At 57.4% G+C, this 23,638-nt stretch overlaps 1 protein-coding gene across 1 annotated transcript in view; it reads right to left on the minus strand.

Moving 5' to 3' along the window:
- SLIT3 (slit guidance ligand 3) overlaps positions 1–23,638 on the minus strand; it is a gene marked incomplete at its 5' end in the record, with an annotated part of 542,638 nt that overhangs the window by 51,167 nt on the left and 467,833 nt on the right. The window contains 4 exons of the mRNA XM_014543056.1: positions 555–629; positions 1,805–1,955; positions 11,690–11,853; positions 12,986–13,129. Of these exons, the coding sequence (XP_014398542.1) occupies positions 555–629; positions 1,805–1,955; positions 11,690–11,853; positions 12,986–13,129 (534 nt within the window). The remainder of the gene's footprint in view (positions 1–554; positions 630–1,804; positions 1,956–11,689; positions 11,854–12,985; positions 13,130–23,638) is intronic.

Here is a 23,638-nt window from a genome sequence, read left to right on the forward strand (position 1 = left end):
TGCTGCCTCTGTGCAGAGTCCTCCCTGCCCCAAATTCTGCCCAGCCTGCCAATTGCCCAGCTGACTTACATCTTCTGCAGGTTGGGCAACTTCTTGAAGATACTGGTGGCCTCCAGGACAGATATGCTCCCCACCTAATGGCCCTGCTACCACTCCTGGCTCTACGCTGCTCACTGACTTTTGACCTTGGACAAGTTCCTTAGCTTTCTGTGTTTCACCCGAGACCCCCATGTCCCGTCGCTGATCCTTTCCTGAGTCCCTCCCCCCTCCCTCGGGGCAGATGCGGGTTGTGGGCTGGGGAGCAGGATGAGCAGAGGGCACATGGGGGGGCAGGGATGGCATGGGGCACACACCATCACAATATCGATGATTTAGAAACAGTGATGTTCCGTTTGGTCTGTGTCTACACGCCGTGCCTTAGTGCCTACTGCCCAATACATGCCCACGGGGTGGGGCGGGGGGGGGCAGGAGGAGGCCGAGAGGGCCACCTGGAGCTGAGGGATCCGCCCCCGCCCCGCATTCTGCCCAGCCTGCCAATTGCCCAGCTGACTTACATCTTCCGCAGGTTGGGCAACTTCTTGAAGATACCGGTGGCCTCCAGGACAGATATCTCGTTGTCGTTCAGTCGCCTACATGGGAAGCAAGCAGATGAGGGGGCGGCTTAGCTGAAGATGGATGGGGCTCCCTCTCCCCTACCTTCTGAGGCCCCACCCAGCACCCCCATGGCTTCAGCTGAGTTGCCGCCTGGACCTCACACTCAGCCCATATCAGCAGAGCCTGGACAATGTAGTGTCCACCCTGCAGCCCACGGGTGGGGAGGGTGGAAAGGGGAGTGTGTGAGGGGCAGGAAAGGGCGAAGGCCAGGCTCCTCCCGGGGGAAGCCCCTGGGACTAGGTGTGTTGGGCTTTTGAATACTCAGCATCCATTGCCAGTGATCCACCTTCACTCAGGAGGGTACCAGTGACAGCCACACCCCCAGGAAGGCTTCCCCATGTCCTCCCAAGGCGCCCAGCCTCTCAGCTTTTTCCGGATCCTTCTCTCTGCTGGGGCTGCTTGGGGACCCCAGGCCCCCATGCGTAGGTGCTCGGGGAGAGGAGGGCCTGCCGTGACTTGTGAGGCCAAGAGAAGGAGGGTGAGGGTCATGAAGGCCACCATCGTTTCCCTGGGGCTTACTCTGTGCCAGGTTCAAGGTGAGTCCTGTGCTCGCATTCTCTGATCTAATCGTCCTGGCGGTGGGGTCATTGCCTCCACTTCTGCAGCTAAGAATCTGACCCTCAGATCTGAGAAGCAGCTGCCCAGTACCAGGAAGACCAGAGAAGGCGGGCATCAGACCCAGGTCCGCCAGCCCCTGACCTCCCAGTGCTGCGTCTCTCCCCCCGTCCCCCCAACCCTGTGGGTAACTTCCTAGCGCTTTCTTTTTGGATAAACCATCACACCCCTGTATCAGCATACTTGGAGGCTCAGATACAGCTAACCATCCTAGCTGCTCTCTCACTATATGACAGTTACTTGTTTACTATCCGTCTCTGGTTATACCGTAAGCTTCGTAAGGACGGACTGTCCGCTCTGTTTGTTGTGAAAGCTGGTGGGCCTAGCACAGTGCCTGGCTCACAGGTGTTCAGGAAATATTTGCAGAATGACGGACCGTCTTCACCCGTGGGCAAGCTGTCCCCAGAGGATGCCTGGGCGGCTGAGTCAGGGGGGCACCTCAGGAGACCCTGCCAGGGCTGAACCCAGGTGACTGGGGTGGAGGACGCAAATGGAGTCCCTCCCCCCCCAACCCCCCTGCTCCGGCGGCACTTACAGATCGGTGGCGTATTCAGGGAGGTGGCTGGGGATGCGGGCCAGCTTCTGGTTGGAGCAGTCCACAACGGTGCCCTCGCAGCGACACTTCTCGGGGCACACGAGGTCCATGAAGCACTCGCTGCTGAACCGGCTGCGGTAATCCTCTGAGCCTGGGCGGGCCAAAGAGGGAGGGCGGCGTCACCAGGGCTCCCGCACCCGGCGAGGTGTGGGCAGTGGGGTGGGGGTGCAGGGACAGACACAGCGCTGCCCGTGTTTGTTGGCCACCTTGCTGGTGCCCTCCCGCCCCCCAGCTCTCCATCTGGGCTGCCATTCACCGCTCTCATCCCCTGGAGACCCCTCCGAGGGCGCATGAGCTTTTGGGGGGCACGGACCTCTCAGAGGAGCTGAAGGAAGCTAGGACGCCTCCTCCTAGAAGTGCTCCAGGCACATGTGTATGGAATTTGGCTACAATTTAGGGGGCTACTGAGTCCTGATGCTCCTGTCCATGGACCCTCTGAATGTGCATGACAATCCAGTGAGCAGACTTTGCTGGGGTTCTGATGGGGGCTACACCAGGGGCGGGAACAAAGTAAGGGGAGGGGTCACACACTCAGGGCCCAAGCAGGGAAGGGGACGATAAAGGAGGCCCGCATAGGGCCACCCACGACCACCGACACCTGGCTCCAACAGCGGGCGACAGTACCGAGGGCCGGGGCCTGGGGATCGGAAGGCACTGCCCCGGAGCTTGGGGATGTGGCCCCGTGTTGCCTGACTTTCCTTTAAAAATATGCTGGCAAAGAGTAAACATTTAAAACACAGAGAAGACAAGCACCAGCCCTCTGAGGGTCAGATCTGCGCCCCCCCCTCCCCCTCGTGAGTGAGCCCTGCTGAGCTACAGTGAAAGGCCAGTTCCGAGGAGCTAAGAGTATCCGAAACTAAGGTTTATTTTTTCGAAATTTGGTTTTCTTGAGGTTGCATAGTAAGGGTAACAGGGCCAACCACGCGCTGTCTGAGTGACGCCCTGGGAACAGCTTTATTGATCAGAAATGCCCCCTGACCCCGGGCAAACCTCCACGAGGCAGACCACAGGCCACACCCACGGGACGGGGCTCTGTTCCTCCTGTCGGACCAGCTAGCGGATGGGGAAGGTCTTCATTAGCTCGCATCAACGGTCCAGGAGCGCAACGCCAGTCACAAAACAAGGACCCGGTCCACATGTGCTCAGGGCATCAGCGGGGTGCCATTGGCTCGTCGGGGTGCGGGGGAGAGGGTTGTAATATAGGACAGGCTCAGAGACCGCGAGCATCGTTTTCTTGTGCAGCCCACCAGGCGCCCCTTGGTGACCCTATCTGCACCTTGAGCAGTGTGGGCGCCGGCAGTACCGAGGTCTCAGCAGGAGAGGGTGTGGGTTTGCCTAGGCTTTGCCACGGATTTGCTTAGGTCTCTCCACATGCAAGAAGGGAATCAAGCCCTAACCGGTTTGGCTCAGTGGATGGAGTGTCAGCCTGCGAACTGAAAGGTCCCAGGTTCGATTCCGGTCAAGGGCATGTACCTTGGTTGCGGGCACATCCCCAGTGGGAGGTGTGCAGGAGGCAGCTGATCGATGTTTCTCTCTCGTCGATGTTTCTGACTCTCTATCTCTCTCCCTTCCTCTCTGCAAAAAATCAATAAAAATAAAAAAATAATAATTATGATATTAAGCACGTTGGACTAAGTACTATGATGGAAGTATAAGCCAAATGCATTAAGAAAATGTGCTTAGTTGGGGTGATGAGCACACAATACAGATCTCACGGGGGTCTCACGGGGGTTGTTGTGACGGTGCAAGGAAGACCGAGGCACTGGAGGGTCTCCTGGGAAAGGGGCAAGAGTTTGTAGATGTTTGTGATTCTGCTTGTTTTTTCTAGAACGTAGTGGAACACTGGGCATGTCGGAAGCCACTGAACATCCGAGTAACCCGTGACAATAGCTGACATTCACTGAGCATGGACCAGAGCCGGGCACTACTCTTTGAACTTCAATGGGTGAGCACATTAAGGCTCTGAGGGCATCAGGCCTCCGTTTTATAGATGAGGACCCATTTTACAGACGAGGACACTGAGGCCCGCAGGTGCTCAGTCACGGCCGGGGGATGAGGCTGCCGCCAGGGCCCACGTGACTAGCACCACACTCTACTGCAGGCGTGCTTCCCTACAAAACCTCCCAGGACTGGTCCGGAAGCCCCACTAGGTGGGGTGGGCTGAGCTGCAGGTTCCTGCCCCGGGCTACGGTGAGGAGGGAAGCAGGCGCTCCCACCCTCTCCCTTCTCCCATGATCAATCTGCGTGAATTCCTGATTGACAATGGATTTGGTGGGTCTTTGGTTCTGAAGTGAACCTTCTCCCTATCACAAGGGGTCGGAGGTCTGGACCTGTCTCCGCTTCCTCCTCACCACCACCGCCCCCCCCCCCTTCACTCCAACTTCCACCCCCAGGTTCGTGTGAGCAAAACCTGTCACGGATCCCCATGGTTTTTTGGGGGGCGCTTCCTTGTCCGATGTCTTACACAAATCTCTTGCCCTTGTCCTGCCAGCATCCAGCCCACCAGATAACTCTGACCGGGGCCATTTCCCCCAGAGGCACCGGTATGCTGAGCCCGGGGAATTTCATTTGGCAAACCCTGCTAAGTGGCAGCCCTCTGGGTTCCCTGCCAGTGGCTCCATACGGCCGGAGCGTGCAGGGGCATTTCGCACATATGCTCTGCTTGTCCTTAGGGAGGCATTTACGTGGGATCCTTGCAAGGCGGAGGAGCCCTGAGAGCTGGTCAAAGGCAGAAAGACAGGAGGGAGCACCGTTTGCTCTTGGACACGCTGAGCCCGAAGACGCGCACCGCCGGGCCGTGTCCGGGGACGGCCGCCAGGTAACATGTTTTCCTTTTAATCAAGGTGAGAGCTGCGTAGTTCGCAGGAATCGCTCTCTGTCGTGTACTTGGATTACAACGGGCAGACCTCTGCAATGGAGCCGCTGACCCATTTTAATGAAATGATTTTGCAATTAGATTCGATGGACTAATGTGTTCTTCCCAGCATCCCCCCTGCGGTGTTTGTTATTGCCCTGGTTTGTAGTAACGAGGGGGTCGGAGTGTAATATTTCATGTGGGTGGAGGCCAGAAATGTTAATCATGGCGTAGGCACGTAAGCAGAAGGGTCCGTCCCCAGGCACAGCCCGCCTGAAATGCCACCTCCATCGCTTCATTTTTCATGATCGAAACGACCCGGGGTTTCTCGGAGCCATTTGTTCTGCCTAATGCTCATAACCACCCGAAAGTATTTTTAACTTTCCCAGGGCTTTAGAAGTCGGTTCCCATCTCACTGCGCATTTGTCACTGCCAGAGACGCTCAGCCAGGGAGGGTAACCGCACCAGGCGGCCCGGGCTCTCTCCGGGGGGGGGAGGGGGGGGGTTCCGGCAGGAGAGCGCTCGGGGGACTTGCAAAGGGGCCATAGAACGAAGCCCGGTTGAACCGGGTCTTGGGAGAGCTGACGTCACGGGCACTCCTCCTCCTGCCCGGGTGGTCTCCTCCCATCCCGGGCAGCTCAGAACAAGGACACTGGGTACATGATCATAGAGAAGCTTTAATAGATCGGGTGGGGAGGGGGTGGAGATCCATGGCAAGGCCATTTTATTACGGACCGACCCCTGGCTGGGCAGGGAGGGAGCCCCAGTCGCCCTCTATGATGGACGCGGATGCGGCGCCAGACTGGCCCGGCCCGGCTGCTGTCACCAGCCGTCTGCACTCTGTCATCCTTCCGGCAACCCGTTTGTGGAGCGGAAGTCACAGCTCCCCATCACCTGATGACCATGGACCTGTCCAAGCACATGCCCAAAGCTCTCTTCCTCTACCTCCAGTATCTCTAAGGCGGGCAGGATGAAAGAAAGAAGGAAAGGAGCAGGAAGAGGGATGGGGGCCGCGGGAGGCCTGAAGGCTCACCAGCTTGGAAAGAGAGTTATGTGGACAAGCGAAGGGTCATAAGTCATGAGTGGAGTCAAGAAGACATTGCCAGGCGCAGTGGGCGAAGACGGGGACCAGACACCAGCGGCTGGAAAATGCCACCTGTGCTAACGGTGCAACTGCTGTCCCAGGCAGCTCTCCCCGCTATTGTGAATGTAGCCATATGCCTGAGGCAGAGGGAGATGCCCGTGGCCCATTGGGCACAGCCTGGTCACACGCCTGCTGCTGAGGAACAGGGAGGTGCCAACGGGAGGGTACTAAGATGGACACACTCCCCAAAGCCTGGCCCTTGCACGGTGGGCAGCACCAAGGAGCTCAGAATGCCCCCCTGACCCTGTTCAGAGGGAAGGGGATTTCTCCAGGCCCAAGGACTTGTTCTGTACCATATGGATCTTGGCATATTCACCCCAAGAGGAGGACCCATATAAACAGCGCTGCTTGCTCTCTTTCTTCCTCAAGTTATTTCCTATTAACAGAGGAAGCTTGAAAGGGAATGTTAAAAAAGGACATTTCAATTCCCCATCAACTCAAGTCAAAGTCTTTTTGATTTTATGATTCAAGGCAATGGGACTGCCCACAGCTGGGAAGGCTGAGGACTGCAGACATAAAGAACATTAGAACATTCACGCTGCAGTCAGGGGGGCCTGGGCAGGTCGGTGAACCTCTCTGAACCTCGATGTCCTCATCTGTAAAATGGGACTTATCGACAGGGTTGTCGTGAAAACTGAACACGGTAGTAACATAGGACAGCGCAGTGCCTGGCCTACAGGAGCACTCAGTACATGGTAAGGGATTCAGAGAGGTTCACAGGACTCCTGGGTACTCAGCCAGGTGGGCACGTGGCTGCGCGGTAACCTGAGAGAGGAGATAGTTGAGTCACACATCCCCGGGGGAGCCCAGAGCCCGCTCCTGGGTCTAGGCCAGGGTTCGGTTCCCACCATGGCTGTCTCTCCTGGGAGAGGACACAGGCTCCATGACATGCACCATGAACACAATCCTCTGGTTACACTGGGTCCAGAATTTACCAAGAAACAAGCTGAACGGGAGGCACCAAGACCCCTCTCTTCATTGTCAGACAGCAGGTGTCTGCACAGGCGTGTGGCACTGAACTAACACCATGGAAAGAACCTGCGCTTGAAGGTCAAGGGAATAGACTTCAGTCTGTACGGGCCCAGGGCCCAAGTGCTCCTAAGGAGTGGGGGTCAGGTTCAGAGGAGTCTCCCATGTTCCATCAAAGTCTCAGACTCACGCCCATGGCCCCCTTCCCCTGCTCACAAACCTTCCCATAAAGACGGTGGGTGGGGGCGGGCCTAAGCACTGTGACCTTTGGGTTCACTACACTTGGGAAAATGACCTTGGGCTGGGCTTCTTCCCTGAAACAATGGGGCATAGGCCTCAGGTGTACCCGCTCCCTTTGCGTGGAAGATACGACCGATGGTTTCTGAGCTTGGACCTGTCTCTTCTACCCGGCTGGCATCCAGACTAGATTTTGGGAGCGGCGGTTCCATTTGGGGGGGATGTGGATACACATCTTAGCCTGGCCTCAGGGTGCTTCTCTGCCCCTTTCCGCCCGTATCTCTCCCTGGAGGGGAGGCACTCAGCGGTGTGGCGACTCCCACCCTGCCCGAGGCTGCCCCGAGGGTCTGGCGGGTGGCGGCTGCGGTGTCCAGAGCAGAGAGGTGTCCAGCGGTGCGGTGCGGCGGGCCATGCTGCAGGAGAGCGCGGGGCCTTCCGCGGTGCTTGACAGAACCATGTTCCGTTTCCATCGTTCCACCACATGGTTAGATCAAGCACAAAGGAAAGCCCCACGGACCGGGCAGTCGGGTCAGGAAGCAGCGTCAGAGAGAGGACAGCTCAGTGGAAGCAGCGTGGAGAGGCGGGAGCCGGAGGAGGCCCCACGGAGCGTGATTAGTACCAGGAGTGGGGGCCGCGGGAGCACTTCCGAAGACAGGATCCCCCGCCCCGAGCCCATCCCAGGAGAGACACTGGAGGGGGGGAAGGGAGAGGGGAGACCCAACACCTCCAGTCAGGATGTCGGGGCAGAATGCACCCTTCCCCAGAGAATGAAAGCAGCAGGTGTCTGTCACATCACAGCCTGAACTGAGCCTCTGCACCCCTCTGATCCCAGATGACGCCAAACTCGGCAGAACGGCCTGCTGTGTGCTCAGTCCCGAGGCTCCCCCAGCAGAGCCTCCCCAACAGCCTGCCCAGCCCCTTGCTAGAGACGCGCCACCATTCCCGGGGGCCTGGCAAAGCCGCCATGATCTCCAGGAAAAGCCCTCTGATGCGCCACAATTCAGGAGTCGCCTCAGTGTCCTTCAGGGTCCCCAGAAACCCCCTGGCTGATGGACGTCCCTCCCAGATTGCCCGAGATGTAACGGGGAGGGGGGGATGTCCGAGGGAAAATACACATTTCTAGCAAGGGAGGCAGAAGGGGGAGCCAATGGGGCCCCACATTGGGACGGAGACCCGCAGTCACAGGGGTCTGAGAACACGGATTTCACAGAGGAGGTGCCGGTGCTCCCAGGAGGGGCCTCTTTCAGACTAAGAGGAGGAAGGAGGGGAGGACACCAGTTACAGGCCCTTAGTGATTTCCTAAATTCTTCCATGTGAATCACGGGGTGGAGGTGGGGATGGGGAGGCAACAACCAAGTATTTCGGATGCCAAGGCCCAGGTGAGGATGCCGGGCTTTATGTCCCTGGGATCCTACAAGAGATCGGGCAGCATGAACCTGCTGGCTCGGACTCCCCCTACCCCCACCCTCCAGCCACTGGGAGGAGACGTGTGTACCTGGAAGAGACCTGACTCAAGGCCAGGTGACCGCCCCCGCCCCCACCCCTGCCCTGCCCTGTGTTGGAGGGACGGGGTCACTGTCCTTCCACAGTGTGCTTTTGGGACGAGACCATCTCAGCATCTGGACGTGCACAGGTATCTGCAGTGGGTGGCCAGGCAGCCAAGGGCACCGCGCAGCTCTGGGTCTGGCCCCTTGTCTTCCTAAGCCCTCCCCTCTGACGGACCAGAGTTGGCCACTGTCATTCAGACCCAACCCCACTTGGACCCCAGACAGGCAGGGCTCTGTAAGTGCTCTGGTTTGGGGATCTGGTTCTCAGGTGTGATAGGCCCTCGGGGCCACAGCAGGGACACAGCCCGGTCCTGCCCCAGCTCCCAGCCTGAATACCAACGAGGCTTTCCTGCTCTCTGGTCTCCTCAATGACAGCCAGGGGAGGGGCCAGGGAGAAAGCTATGGAGTCTCCAAACCCCTTCAGAGCTGGGTGTCAGAGCTTGTCCCTTCTCCCGTGCGGCTCCGTCTCTCCCTCTCTGGCAGGGCCTGGTGAGCTGGGGGCTCTAAAGCTCTAATTCCCTGAGTGCCACGCTGTTGGCCACCTTTGCACATCTGGCGTCCCCACCTCTGGACTTTTTGCCAGGAGAGTTGCCTCTTGCTGCCGGGTGCCCACACACACAGTGGCGGGGGGCGAAGTGGGGGAGGAGGAGGGAAGAAGGCATCTTCCAACTGCCCGTGCTCCCTGGGGTGGGGTCCCCACAGCCAGACGGCGCCCTTCCGGGAGGACGTAATCGGGCGGTCAGATCACCCCAGCTGGCAGCCTCTGCCTCTAGCCTGACCTGCTGCTCAGGGAGGTGGGCGCGGCTGATGGAGCAGACGCAGGGCTGCTGGAAGCCCAGACCCACCATGAGGGGCTTTATGTGCTGCAGGAGCCGCCCTCAAATTGGCTCCTAATTACATCAGCTGCCTCTGCAATGGGGCGCTTTTAGGGGGAAGTAAAACGCAGAGTTATTATCTGTCAAATCCACTACATGTCACCTGCCCCTCCTCCTTTCTTCCTGGAAACAGCGTTAGGGCTCTGGCTCTGCTGCCCAGCGTCTCCCAGAGCCCAGGCCTCTGGGGCTCAGCAGCTCTCTCTCTCTCCCTCCTCTGCAGCTCAGAAAACAGAAGCATGCAGAATGCTCTCGCTTTCCCTGCCTTCAGAGCAATAACAGAGGGAGGGGCGTCCATCATGTCTGCTTAGTACAGATTAAAACAAGATATTTAGAGAGGGTCAGGCCAGGGGCCGCCCTTTGTCCTTGTCTGTTGCATGTGTATTTCCCACCATTCCTGCCCCACACAGAGCAAGCAGCCGATCCTGCCGTGGAGAGGCAGGTAGGCTGGGGCGAAGCTAGAGTCAGAGCCAAGCTCCACCACCCTGTGTCCTGGGTCTACTCGCTACTTTCTCTTTCTCCTACTTGACCCCCTCCCCGGCCCCCCCTCATCCCAGCCTATAGTCACGCCTATGTCCCTGGGAGACGCCAGTCTCAGACCCTGCCCCCCAGAACCCGGGCATCGATCTGGAGCCCGACACCAAACAGGACCCTGCCTTCCTCTCCCTCTGATTGCCCCTCTTCTTGAGCACAACTGCCTGTCAGAGCGAATGAACGCGGCCGTGGCCAGACAGGCTGGGACGGAGGGGACAGTGTCAGTCAGGAGGAGAGGCCCCTGGGAGGGATGGCTGAGCCTCAGGGGCAGCCCTGGGTGGGAGGAACTTCAGACAGGGTTCAGGGGTGGGGTGGAGGGAGGAGCCATTAGACTGGGAAAGACAGTCATTCAAGCAGCTGGTCCTTCCCAAATGCTCTTCTCTCCCAGATGCTGCGAGGAGCAAGCTAGACCGGGGTCCGGCCCCACCATGGCTGGTTGTGACCTCGGGGTGCCTGTCACCTCTGAGCCCTGGGCTCCCTCTGCTGCAGGGCCGGGGCCAGTCCTGCTGGCCACACAGGACTCTGCAGAGCACGCGGCACAGTGCTCACCAAGGCGAGAAACTGCTCTCCAAGCAGACATGCTGCTCTGGGGAGACCACTGGGAGCAGCGCCTCCTAGTGCCCAGACTCCCTGTTACCCCCAAGCCTCTCCAGGTGTTTGCTGCTGTTGAAAAAATAAAAATCAAACAGCTGAAGTCATGCACGTGCTGGCTTTTCTGGAGACGTGGACTCAGAGGTCTGACTTGGAGGACAGGAAGGGCTTGCCGGCAGCAGAGGCCTGCCCTCAGGCCCTCTTGGGGCCGCCCAGCTGGCGCTGCCCGGGAAAGTGCGCTTCTGCACGCACAGCGCTCTGGGGCGGGGAGAGGAGAGGTTCTTACTGACACGCGGATTGTTAGGCTGGTGCAGCATCTCAGCACGTCCCGCTATCAATCTCTTACCGCTGGGAACGCAATGCACTTGGTGATTTTTTTCCAGGAGCAAATGACACAAATGACAGTCATCTTTAACTGCCCATTCCCCTAACTACTGGGTCAAGGAGAGCGACCTCCCTTTCCAGGAAGAGCTGAAAGCCCCCTGCCATTCAGCCGGTGTCTCTGCCGGGGCGGTGGGGAGTGAGGCGACAGAGGGAGCCTGGGGACCGGAGGGCAAGGCTTGCTCTTCTCTGGCGATCAGAGTTACCAGTCTGGCGGGGGGATCTGGCAGAAATGTCTGTGAAACCTGTAATCCACTGTGGTGGAAGGGCTGCACCAGGTGGTCTTAGAGGGGAGAAGAGGCCCCCAAGATTGTATGCTGCCTGCAGCCTGGCCTGTGGAATACCTCTCTACCTGCCACTTGGGGAGCACGCTTTAGACACTAGGAAAAAATGGGTAAAAAGCCCACCCCAACCTCTAGCTTCCACCTAGCCCCGGAGATACGCTGCCGCCTGGCCTCCGTCTCTCCTGAAACCACGCATCCCCCTGCCACCCCCCTCCCCGCCCCATGATTTTACTGTGTGTGTGTGTTTTATTTTAAATCCATAAGGTAATTGGTTTTCTGCAGGACTAACTGAATTTCCCCAATTTAATTTGCAAAGCTGCTCCCAGGAGCCACTGCAGCTCGCTGTCCTCCAGATCGGATTACGGGCCTCCAGGGGCGCCAAGGGGAGATGGGCCCGCCCTAACCTGATTACCTGAGCAGCGGAACTTCTTGCTCTTGACCTGGCTGATGCGCTTGTTGGCCAGGCGCCGGGGGCTGCTGCAGCGCGCCCCGCTGGTCTCGATGGGGTTGTCCTGCAGGTAGTCCGCCAGCCACTTCAGATGGCAGTCGCACACAAACGGGTTTTGGGCTAAGTGGCTGGGAGAGGGAGGGGCGCTCATCAGGAGTGACCTGTGGTGCCCACACCACCCCCTCCCACCTGGTGCTGGGCCCTGGCCATCCAGTGCATGGAACCCTCCCTCATCACCCCAGGAGGCCTGGGGGACATGGGGGCTGCTTCCAGAGGGGACCAGAGAGGGGCTGGGGACTTGGCCTCGCCCACTCGGGGCAAGACCTGCCACGGATACCCCCTGACCCTCACCCACACCAATCCTGATGGGCAAAGCGAGCTGCAGGCCTAGGGTGTGTGCGTAGAGAAGACTGTGTTTATGTCTCTGAGCTCTGCCACACAGGCACATAAGGCAGCTGGCAGGGCGACGGGCACATGGGGGTGTTCCATAAAAAGCAGCGGCACGGCTGCTGTCATCGCGCCGTCGTGAGCAGCACCGTGGCCTCGCTCTCCTTGGCTCAGTAAGAAAACCCTGCAGAGCTGCACACAGTGCCTGGCACGTGGTAGGGGGCCAATAGGTAGCAGCTGTTCCTGCTCTTTATTGGTTCCTGTCTCTTGTTACGGGCCAAGTGCCAGATGATTCAGACGCCCCAGGCTCACGGCCAGGCCACCGGCTGGGGTGAGGGTCTCAGCGTGGGGCTGGAGCATCAGAAACACGGCCCGAGACCTGACCTGTGCTAGGTGGTCAGCGATCTCACAGACCTATCTGTGAACATGTGCAGTGCTTGGGAGTGAGGAACTGCTCCCAAGGCGGGAGGTGAAATACTCCCAGGGTGCCCATATCAGAGGGTAGCCGGGGTGGGGGTGGGGTCGGTAGTGGTGGGTTATCCCTAGAGAATATAGTGGCTGCAATGAATAAGAGAGCAGTTGAGGGGCAACTCTGCCTGGATTCAAATCTGGATTCTCACTAGCTGTGCAACCTTGAGTAAGTTACCTAACCTCTCTGAGCCTTGGTTTCCTCTCACAGAACTGGGGGATCATAACAGCACCTACCGCAAAGGGTTGTTATGAGGCTTGGAGGTTTGCATCCAGGGGAAGAACCAAGTGTGACGCCCTGCATGGTGTGAGCTCAGAACAGGGGAGCTGTACCGGTGCCCACTCTGCCCTCAAGCGGGGGTCCCTGTGGCCACGTGCGGGTCCCTGCGGCCTGGGCGTACTCACAGCGTCTGGATGGCCTGCAGAGGGGCGAAGAGCCCCTTGCTGATGGTCTGCAGCTTGTTGTCATAGAGGGAGAGCAGGTTGAGGTTCTGCAGGTCCTGGAACGTGTTCACCCGCAGGCAGTTGATCTTGTTAGCATTAAGGAGGCTGCAAGCACAAGAGAGGTGGGTGACTCGCTGACCCTGGTCGTCAGCCGTGGGCCCAGGGCTGATGCAGGGACCGGGCTGCAGAGCTCCCTCGCTCTCCTTGCAGCCAGGCTCCTGCTGCTGAAGAGAGAGAGAGGGTCTCGCCTTCCTGTGGCCACAGACACTTAGAAGATGCCTGGGCATGGGGATGGGCATGCAGGGGCACCATGGCCACTGTACCACCCTCTGCCATCATCTGGAGCCTCCCCTCGAGCCCATGCCCGGGAGGAAGGCTGGAGATGGCGCCCACCTGCGTGGCTTTCTGCTCTAGAATGCAGAGGTTCCAGGACTAAAAAAAAAAAAAAATCATATGCACAACTGTTTCCAAGCTGTAGTTGACTGACTAAAGGCCATTCTGATTCAGAAAAGTCCTTGGTTCTTTGGGATCACTTATTCCACTGGAAATCTGATGAAGTTATAACGCAGTGGTTCTCAAACTTCTGGCCCTTTAAATACAGTTCCTCATGTTGTGACTCAACCATAAAATTATTTTCGTTGCTACTTCATAACTGTAATGTTGCTACTGTTATGAATCGTCATGTAAATATGATATGCAGGATGGTCTTAGGCGACCCCTGTGAAAGGGTCGTTCGACCGCCAAAGGGGTCGCGACCCACAGGTTGAGAACCGCTGCTATAGAGCATCCTCCCAGAAAGCACACATCCATGGGTGGGCTTGTATTGCACTGTTTTCTCTCTCTCTCTCTCTCTCTCTCCCCCCCCCCCAATAGAACATGCCTTTTAGGTGGAACTTAGTCCATCCAGCACAGGCAATGCTGTGAGGGGTCAGGGAGTTTTTCAGATGCAGCTGGAAAGTCAAGCAAATTTGGGTCCCCTTAGGACCCACACTCCCCAGACTGACTAGTGGTGCCCTTGCCACTGGCTTAAAGTAACCTCCCAGCCCCTCTTAAATGGAAGCAGGGGAGGGGGAACCGAACTAACCAGCTAAACGTGGAAGTTTTAAAATTCCTATTTTCAGGGCTGGCCCAGAGCTTCCCTCTCGGGGAGCAACCCACGAGGCTCATAACAGACTGTCTTGTCTCCGGAGGCCCTTGATGCCAGGGTCCCCGGGGCTTCCGCTGGCAGCGGTGGGGCTGCCCTGGCGGCGGAATCATCTGTGCCACCTGTTCCTGCTGCAGCCGGTGTGCGGGCAGCTGCGGCCGTGACAAGTGGAGGAACTGCCTGTGTAATCTGGCAAATAATGGGCAGGGTCCCCAGGGCTCGCACAGATGTCCTCCTGCCTCACGCTGGAAACGAGCTCGTGTTGCTGGAACACGTCTCGTGTTTGCCAAAGTGCCTTTCTGACGGCCTCGTATTCTCACAGTCACCTGGGCAGATGGGCAGAGCGCGCCTCTCAAGTCACAGGTGGGGAAACCAAGGCTGAGTGGGGAGGGGCCTGTCTGAGGTCACACGCTGGGAGTCGTTATGATCACTGGGGCTGCAGAGGGACCGTGTCTTCTGTATGAAGGCCTCACCTCCTGCCCACGCCTATCCCCTTTGTAGCTCCCTCGCCCTAGAATGTCCTGTGCTTTATAGATCACATTTTAGTCCAGGCCCCTGCATGTGGGGCATTCTGAGGAGGATGCCAGGGAGCAGAGAAACAGGGAGCAAAGCTAGAGAGCCCACAGGGCCAAGCACCCAAGAGTTAGGGACAAACGGACCCTACACACACACACACACACACACACACACACACACACACACTTTTTGATTGGTTTGTTTAAAACAAGAAGTATGTGGTAAATGACTTGTTCCAAACTTTGATATTCAGGAATTGGTGTGTGGTAAATGACTTGTTCCAAACTTTGATATTCAGGACCTCCCGAGGGCACTGTCTGGGCTGGCGAATAGTGAACCATTTAGCAAAGAGGCCCACTCAGAGGTGCCGTCCGATGGCCCAAGGATAGGATCCTCCCCGCAATACAGTGCAACATCCCACATGTAAATATGTTCATTCAGTCCTCCCAGTGTTTAAAATCTCTCTCTCTCTCTCTCTCTCTCTCTCCCTCTCTTTCTCTCTCTCTCTCCCTCTCTCCCTCCCCCCTCTCTTTCCCCCTCCCCTCTCTCTCACGCACACATATATCAGATTTATATTTTCTTTTGGAAAAAAAAAATTCAGAATCTGGGTCCACTGGAGGCAGCTATGGAGTGGCTGCCCCTTTCGATAGAACATATGCCCTGTTTGCTACAGTCCTCACTTCTCCCTATTGTCTGCCCTTCACTATTCCATCTACCTTGCCTGCCTGCGTAGGCATTTAGATTTGAGACGCTAGTGCAGATGCATAAGCCCAATTGCAGGGCTTGGTTCTGGGGAGTGCAGGACGCTGATCAAGGCAACCGTGACCTGCCTTGAAAGTGTCCAAACTGCATCTGCTCTGGCACCCTCTGCTCCCCTCAGAACTCCTGAGGCTTCTTTTTCAGACCCAGATGCTTTCTCATTCCTGCTGCTTCCAGATCTCTCGGCATGGGGTGCTATCTCGCTCTGGCACCCTCTGCTCCCCTCAGAACTCCCGGGGCTTCTTTTTCAGACCCAGATGCTTTCTCATTCCCTGCTGCTTCCAGATCTCTCGGCATGGGGTGCTATCTCTAAGATGTGAGGCGTCTCACCATCCAGGCTGGCAGAATTACTCGCCAAGACAGCACGGCGGGTGGCCTGCTTGGAGCAGGCGCTCAGGGAAGCATGAAGGGTGCGGGCTTGGTCCCTTTTGCTCTCCCAGGATGCCTGGCTCCTAAGGCAGGACTCGGGGGTGCAGGGAAAGGCAACATTAAGCTGCGTATCCAGATCGAGGTGCTGACGGCCTCACTGATCCCAGTTGGGGGAGGCCTGACAGCAGGTCCCTCCTCTCTCCTCGGGAGGAAGGCTGGCAGCCACTCCCCCCTCTGCTCCGTGCATGGAACACGGACAAGTCGGAGGGGCATTTAAGAAACACCCGGTCATGGAGCAAATAGAGAGCACACAGCTACTGGAAAGGGGTTCGGCAGCTCGACAGGAAGGCCTGAGCACAGGCCTCCCTCCTCACTGCAGGGACCGACACTCCCTCTTTCTTGATCTGCCCTGGTTCTCGCCCCTGAGACATGATGACAATCATGAGTCATCTCGGGAGACCACAGTCTGTGTGCAGCCCGGTGCCACGCACCCTCCATAGCCCTTTCTGTGCCGTATTTCCTCTCACCCGCATGTCCTCATTTTGCCGATGAGGAAACTGAGGGTCAGGGTGGCCCCCCAGCAGTAAGTGAAGCTCCAGCCACTCGACTCCACAGCTCATCTCTGACCCACTACGTACAATCCATATTCTCTCCTCCTGGCCGATGGAAGGGGTTCCCGTCCCTGGGGAGGGGCGCTCTTCCCTGGCTCTGGAATGCACTGGGCGCGCCTCAGGTGGATGGGGTCTGGCTGGGTCTAGGCGACGCTGCTGGCCTCTGGGTTGTGTAGAGGCACCTTAGGAAGGACTTGGCACCAAGCTGGCAGACGGGCTGCTCAGCACATGGCCGTGGGCACAGAGGGGCCGGTCTTCACTGATGGTTCGCCCTTGCACCATGCAGGGCTGTGGCCTTTAGGGACCACTGGCTAAATGCTGATTTGGGGGGTGGTGTGCTCGTCTGTGCTCCCCTCTCCTGAGCTCTCAGTCTCCTCTGGGCAGGCCAGGGGACAACGATGAAGCAGAGACGATGGCCTCCCTCATGGAAGAAGGGGCGCTCCAGCTTGCCGCGGTCAAGAGGCTGCTGGTATGCGAGCTCAGAACTTGGATGCCCCAACTGGCTCCCAGCTTGATGGACTTACAGTTGGAACCAGAGAGTCAGGGGGCTGGGGGCATGTCGTGTTCATAACTATTTCCCCAGAAGCAGATCCAACCGTGCTGTGGGGACACCTGCTCCCAGACCCAGCACTCAAGGGAACCTCAAAGTCATATAAACAAAAGGGAAGGCGTGCTGCAAGGATCAGGCCAGGTGAGCATCTGTGGTCACAGGACCTAACAGGTGATATGTCAGGTCATTGCTAATAGGTAATAAGTTCTATGTGTGGCCAGGCCCTCGCCACGCCCCTGTCCAACATTAACTCCCGGAAGCTCCCCACAGCCCTACGAAGTAAGTGTTCTCTCCACCTGACAGAGGGCACCCCTGGGACTCAGAGAGCGCAAGTGCCTTCGCCCAAAATTGCACAATTAGCAACCAGTAGATTGAGAGCTGGATCCATGTCACCTAAGCCCACAGACTTTACTCCTGGCCACCGTGCTCCTGACACTTAGCCCACTCCCACTAAGGGACCGGGAATCCCCGAGGGCTTCCGGGAGGCGTGGGCCTCATCCTCCCAGCCACTCCTAGTCACTTAGTAATGAGTCCATCACAGAACCAAACCAAAAGAGCCGGGCTTTGCAGAGGAGATGAAGGCGAAGGGCACCACCTCCTAAATTCACTTCCCAGGGTAGCTCTGCCGGCACCCGCCGCCCCTTCTCGGAGCACTTTCAGCGTCCACATATGTTCCGTGTCTAGAGGGATTAGCGCTCAGCCCATCAACTAACCAACACAACATGCTGCGGAGAGATAATCCTTTCCAGGAGTTGCGCCTGCAGGCAAAGCCAGGCAGGAACCAGGAGCCGCTGGGGACCAGGGGACCAGGGGGCGTGGAGCTGGGGGGCGTGGACCAGCCCGTCCTGCTGAGGAGGGCTCTGGCCTCCGGGCCTCCCGGCCTCCTGTCCTCCTCCCTCGGGGGGATGGGCCTGGCTGGGCAGGAAAGCTCCCAGGAGCTCATCACTCCACAGCTTGCACTTCACTCACTCAGGTCCAGGCAATACGGGGAGATGGACCACAGGAGGGGAGTGAGGTCCACCCTGATCAGCGAGAAGCACCCACCACACCCAGTCTCCCAAAGAGGCCACCGGGCAGACCACTGAGGCCCCATTTTTAGCGACTACCCTGGGCCGGATCTTTTCATTGCTAATCCCCCCGGGGCCCACAGCCTTGGCTGCTAGGCTGGGAAAACACAGACATCTGGGGTCAGGTTTAAGGATGACTTGCATTCAAATCACCGTGGCAACGCCAGTGGTCCACATGTGGCTTCAGTGGCCCAGAGCTATCTTTCCCGGGTGTTCATATCCTCATAGCTGCTGTGGGCCACGGGAGACAGTGGCCTCTCTCCTCCTGGGATAGGGAGCTTGTGTGGAAATGCCGAGTGCAAACTCCAAACTCCGCAGTGCAGGGCCTTCTCTGAAAGCTGGTGCCCAGGAGGAGCGTAGCAGCCCCTCCCTGGAGAACAGGGAAGCCCCTCCAGGAAAGGGGGGCGAAGGGCGGGCCCAAGCTGCTGCCAGGGCGGGCTTCACGGCGACCCTGTTCCTAACTGAGGCTGAGGAGTCACTTGCTGCTTCACACACACTCAGATGCAGGTACACGGGAGGAAAGATGGCACCCACAACCGCAGGGCATGGGACACTTTCTAATAAAGGCTCTTTGTGGTTACACACAGACCTCTGTGTATCCCAGGCAGTATTCCGCACCATCACACATCGGCATAAATGGTTAGTGAGGGCACCGGTTAGGGGAGCTCCTCTGGACCCCTGATTAAGCTGCCGGATAGAGAGTCAAACCTCCCTCATTAATTTGTCTTCATCTTTAAAAAAATTTCTCTACAATTAACCTTCTGCCATCATGAATTTCTTTATCCATTAATTGTAGTGAGAGCCACTCTCCCGCCTTAGAACAAACATGCTCTCATCCTTCCCCTATGAAATATGGGGGATTTATTCTGACCTTTGGTAGCTTACTGAGGCCTGACCTGGGAGGAGCCTGGTGATGCCTGGCGCTGTGAGATCGAGGGACTCTGACCTGCCCAGAACCTCCACTGCTCTGCGCATGGGTGTTCTGGGCCACGTCATGCTACACGCTCACTAGAGGACACGGGGGAGCCCTCCTAGTCCAACAACGGCAAGGAGACTGTCCACATCTCTCCTGATAATGACTGCGCCGCTGGCCACTGGTTGTCATGGTGACGCCGGATGCAGGGGAAATTGCAAATGCAGCAATGCCATCAGGTGGCCTGTCTGAAAAACAGGATCTCCTTCAGCTCCACAGACTCAGGGGGGCCCCGGGGGGCAGGGTGCACACAGCTGGGCTCTCCCAAGGCAACCAGCGGGAAGCTGAGATCCGGAGAGCCGGGTGGGGGAGCCCTTACCTGTTCTCAGGAGACCAAGGGACCTCCCCTGGTGCCACAGGCTTGTCTCTCCATCCCCCAACAGCAAGTGGGGGAGGGGAGAAGGGAACCTGCCTATTGATGGCTACCTGGTTACTAGTAAGTCCTTTAAGAGGAGTCCACCATTCACTCAGTGACCAAGCATGGAAGGTCCCAGACTTGAGTCTCCCCAAGGGCTTTCCTTAGGAAGCTCCGGTGCACAGAGGGAAGAACTCCTCCCTCCAGGATGAGTCAGAGAGCATGTCTGCCTCTACTGCTGGGAGCATCCTCAGCATCTCCCTCTCCCCAGTTTAAGGACCCGCAGCTCCTCGATCGCCATCTCCCAGGGCTCAGGGCGAGCATCGGTGGGGCAGCGACCCCCAGCCAAAGCACGTTCCATGGAGACGAGGCATCCATCGCAAGAGGAGCTGACCACAGCCCCTTCCTCCTGGGCGGAGTCGGTGAGGATTCCTGTTCCGGGTTTCCCCAGGTAGTTCTGCGGACCTGCCCCGTGCCTGGGTCTGCAGCAGGAGTCTCTGGCGTGGATTCCGGAATCAGACTTACATGCTGACGATGGCCAGGTCACTCAACCCTCCAGTGCCTCAGTTTCCCCATCTGTAAAGTGGGCTTCCATCATTTCTGTAACCATGTGATGGGATGGTGCACGTGACGTTCCTGGGCGCAGGCCCCGGAGCACATTAAGCATTCAGTAAAAGCAAGCGCGTTTATTAGAGGCAGCGGCGATACCAGGGAAACAGCTGGTGAGGGAAAGTGAGCTGTAGGGAGTGACGTTTTGCTCGCTGCCCGGTAATTGGCATGTTGCTTGGCAAACTCTGAGATCCTCAAATGGTCTTGTCTGCCTTCCAAGAAAATCAAACAACAGGTGCCTGGCTTGTCTTAACTGATTCCAGCCCCAAGACAGTCTGGTTTGGTTTAAGACCTCCTGGAGCCGACTTCACGTTGGATGTGGCCAGCGTTCCACAAGAGCGTCCACCTCCAGTGACGGCCGGCCCCAGGTGAGTGGCCTTCCCACGCACACCACGCAATCACTACATGAGTGCTCTTTTCCCCGGGGGAGGGGAAAAGGAAGGGGTGGTCACAGCGCAGCCTTCAGATGCCCATCAGAGGAGGAAGTGACCTCTTTTCTTGCTTGAGGGAGGACTGACCCTTGACCTGCAAGGTGAGGGATTGGGGGGATGGCGCTCCTCGGGCTGTGCACCCAGGATCACCAACTCCATGAAGTCCCAGGAGCCCAGGAGCCTGGGGGGCAGAGGGATGGAGAGGAGCTAGAGCACACCCCTGCTTCCGGCGAGGAAGAGATGGAGGGAGCCTGGGACAGGTCATGTCTCCGGTTGTCCAACTGCTCCCATCCTTGGAGTTGGGGGCACCTGCCAGTGTCCTCCCTTGGATTCTGAGATGTCTCAGGTCTCAGCAGTTTTGGAGGCAGTCTCCAAGCACACTCCTCGTTGAGATGGGCACCTGACTCCCTCCCCAGCCCCCTGCTTGAAGCTGACCGGCTGCCCCGCACCCCCCGAATATAATGAGGGTCGTTGCTAATAACTGATGAACGTGCATTCCTCAGTGAACGTCTGCAGGAACTGACGCTGTTCAGATTAAGCACAGGGCGACATACCAGCTATTTTGGAAATGACGCAGGAAGGTGTGTGCGTCCCAGGCTGGCAAGTTTGGTGGGAAGGCTGAAATGTTTAGAGAATGGGGGAGGGGAGGGCAGGCAGGACAGCGATGACCACGCACCCACTTTCTTACTGGCAGCATCGGGACAGGTGCCCAAAGGGAAATAGCCAAGGTCACTCCATGGGGGAAGGCGTGGCTTTGTGATGCGTGGAGAGACAGAGAGAGGAGAAAAAACACAAACCTCTCGCAAAGAGCCTGGGAGTCCAAGGAGAGGAAATTACCGACTGCCAGGGCATTCTAATCAGAGCCGTCTTATCAGAACGTCTCCCCGTCTAACGAGGAGAAAGCCAGTCTCCAGCGGGCTGAGCGCTAACTTAGATCTAATCAGGCCTCCTTCCAATGCTCAGCAGGCCAAACCCCGTGGCGGGGACCCTTGCTGGTCCTTTCTGCAAACAGCCGGCCCGAGCTGTGTCAATCTTAGTTGTGTGTGTGTGAGTGTGTGTGTGTGTGCGTGCGTGCGCACGTGTGCTTTTTCTTTTCTCCCAGCTACTCAGCTCCATCTGCTTAAAATCAAGATGTGAAGCTGGAGTTGCCGGCTTGGCCCAAGCAAAGCCCTGCCAGTCTATTAACCCCTGACTGCTGCAGCTCCAAGCTGGGAAGCCCGAGCTGTGTCAATCTTAGTCGTGTGTGTGTGAGTGTGTGTGTGTGTGCGTGCGTGCGCACGTGTGCTTTTTCTTTTCTCCCAGCTACTCAGCTCCATCTGCTTAAAATCAAGATGTGAAGCTGGAGTTGCCGGCTTGGCCCAAGCAAAGCCCTGCCAGTCTATTAACCCCTGACTGCTGCAGCTCCAAGCTGGGATACATTTCCTCTTTTAAAATCACACATTTATCGAACCTTCGCCACGTGCCATGTACTGTGCTCGGCTCCTGGACGCACACTACGTTTCTCCTTCACACACGCAAGGGCATTTCCCTCCTCACACCAAACCCAGATTGTAAAAGGACATTGGAAAGGCTCCTGCCCCAGCCCGTGGAACACCACATCCCCCGCATCCACCTCGAGGCCGATGCTGTGGTTACTCTTCTTTCAAGGGAATAATCGCTACAGTTAACTGGCCTTATGGTGGCGGCCAGTTTCTTTGCCACAAGCAGAGAACACCATCTGTGAATCACCCAGCGCCCCGCGGGGCCCTGTCCTGTCCTTCTAACAAACGGCCTCCCAGGCCCTCGGAGGGCTGGGACCCCTGAATACGAACGTGCCCCGCAGCGAGGCGGACACGAGACAGAGCAGAGGGAGATGCAGAGAGAAGGCCTGCCTTCCCCTTGCTCTCAGCCTGCTGCTCTGATGGATGTGCTGCCTGGAAGCTGGCTGGCACCTCCTCGAGACATGACTCACACACCGTGTTGTCCGAGAGGAATCTGTCCAGGCTGAGCCTTAGAGGACACCGGGAGGCAGGGAGCAAAGATGTGAGGAGAGAAGGGCTGGAGGCACAGCCTCACTTCCTCTTACAGGAAGCGTCTTGGGTGCCGCCCTCCCTCTCTCCATCCTCGCTCCTGGCCTCTCACCCCCTGGAGACCCGCTGGACTCCCTGGTCTGGAACCTCACACTGCAGCTCCGCTCAGGAGGTCCCTCTCCCCTTCCTCGCTGCCTGTGACTTGGAGGTGATTTTATTTTTTGAAAATATATTATTATTGATTTTCAGAGAGGAAGGGAGAGGGAGAGAGAGAAACATCAATGATGAGAGAGGATCATTGATTGCCTGCCTCCTGCACACCCCCTACTGGGGATTGAACCGGCAACATGGGCATGTGTCCTTGCATGGTTCCCGGGAATGGAACCGTGACCTCCTGGTTCATAGGTCGACACTCAACCACCGAGCCATGCCAGCTGGGCAGAAAAGACACACAAATACACACACACACACATATGCACACACACATACACACGAACACATTCACACACGCACATACTCATTTGAACTCAGATGCACACCTCGGTGAGCATACATCCCGTGCTAGTCAGAGGGCGGAGCCTTCTGAGCCACAGGGCCACGTGAGCTCCCCGCAGTTTCTACACCTTATGCTCTCCGTTGCTCACAGGATACTCGAGAGCAATTTCTGATCCCAGCAGGCATCATGGTGCACGGAGCCAAAATGGGCATGGACATGCACACATACCACCTCCCCCCCCGCTGCCACAGAATATGCATGTAGATGCTACAGCTACCTACTCACAAACCAGAGGTAACTCCCCCACATCATACAATCTTAAAGTACAGGAGGAGCTGAATTCCTCTCCTCACCTCTCCACATCAGAGTTCACGTATCTTCTTCAAACACAAAAGCACAAATGACCAGAATGAAATACAAGCAAATAAATAATCCCAGAGCTCAAAATTCAAGGCAACAAATCTTCCTTAAATTAAATAAACACTTCCCTCTCGGCCATATCTTACCAGATGGAGTCACATCGGTGACTGATTAGGCGCCTCTCTAATTCTCTCACCCCCTTCCTCAAGGTCACACGTCTCCCGGCAGCTCCGTGGCTTCAGGACTGGGGTTTGGTGTATGTTTTAGTTCCCTGTCCCTAGCACACGCCCCTAAGATCCTACTCCTTGTAGGATTCAGCTCGGGCCTAATCTCCAGCCCCAAGCCTACGGTGAGTGCTATGCCTG

Source organism: Myotis brandtii, unplaced genomic scaffold, assembly GCF_000412655.1.
Source record: "Myotis brandtii unplaced genomic scaffold, ASM41265v1 scaffold32, whole genome shotgun sequence".
Lineage (NCBI taxonomy): Eukaryota > Metazoa > Chordata > Mammalia > Chiroptera > Vespertilionidae > Myotis > Myotis brandtii.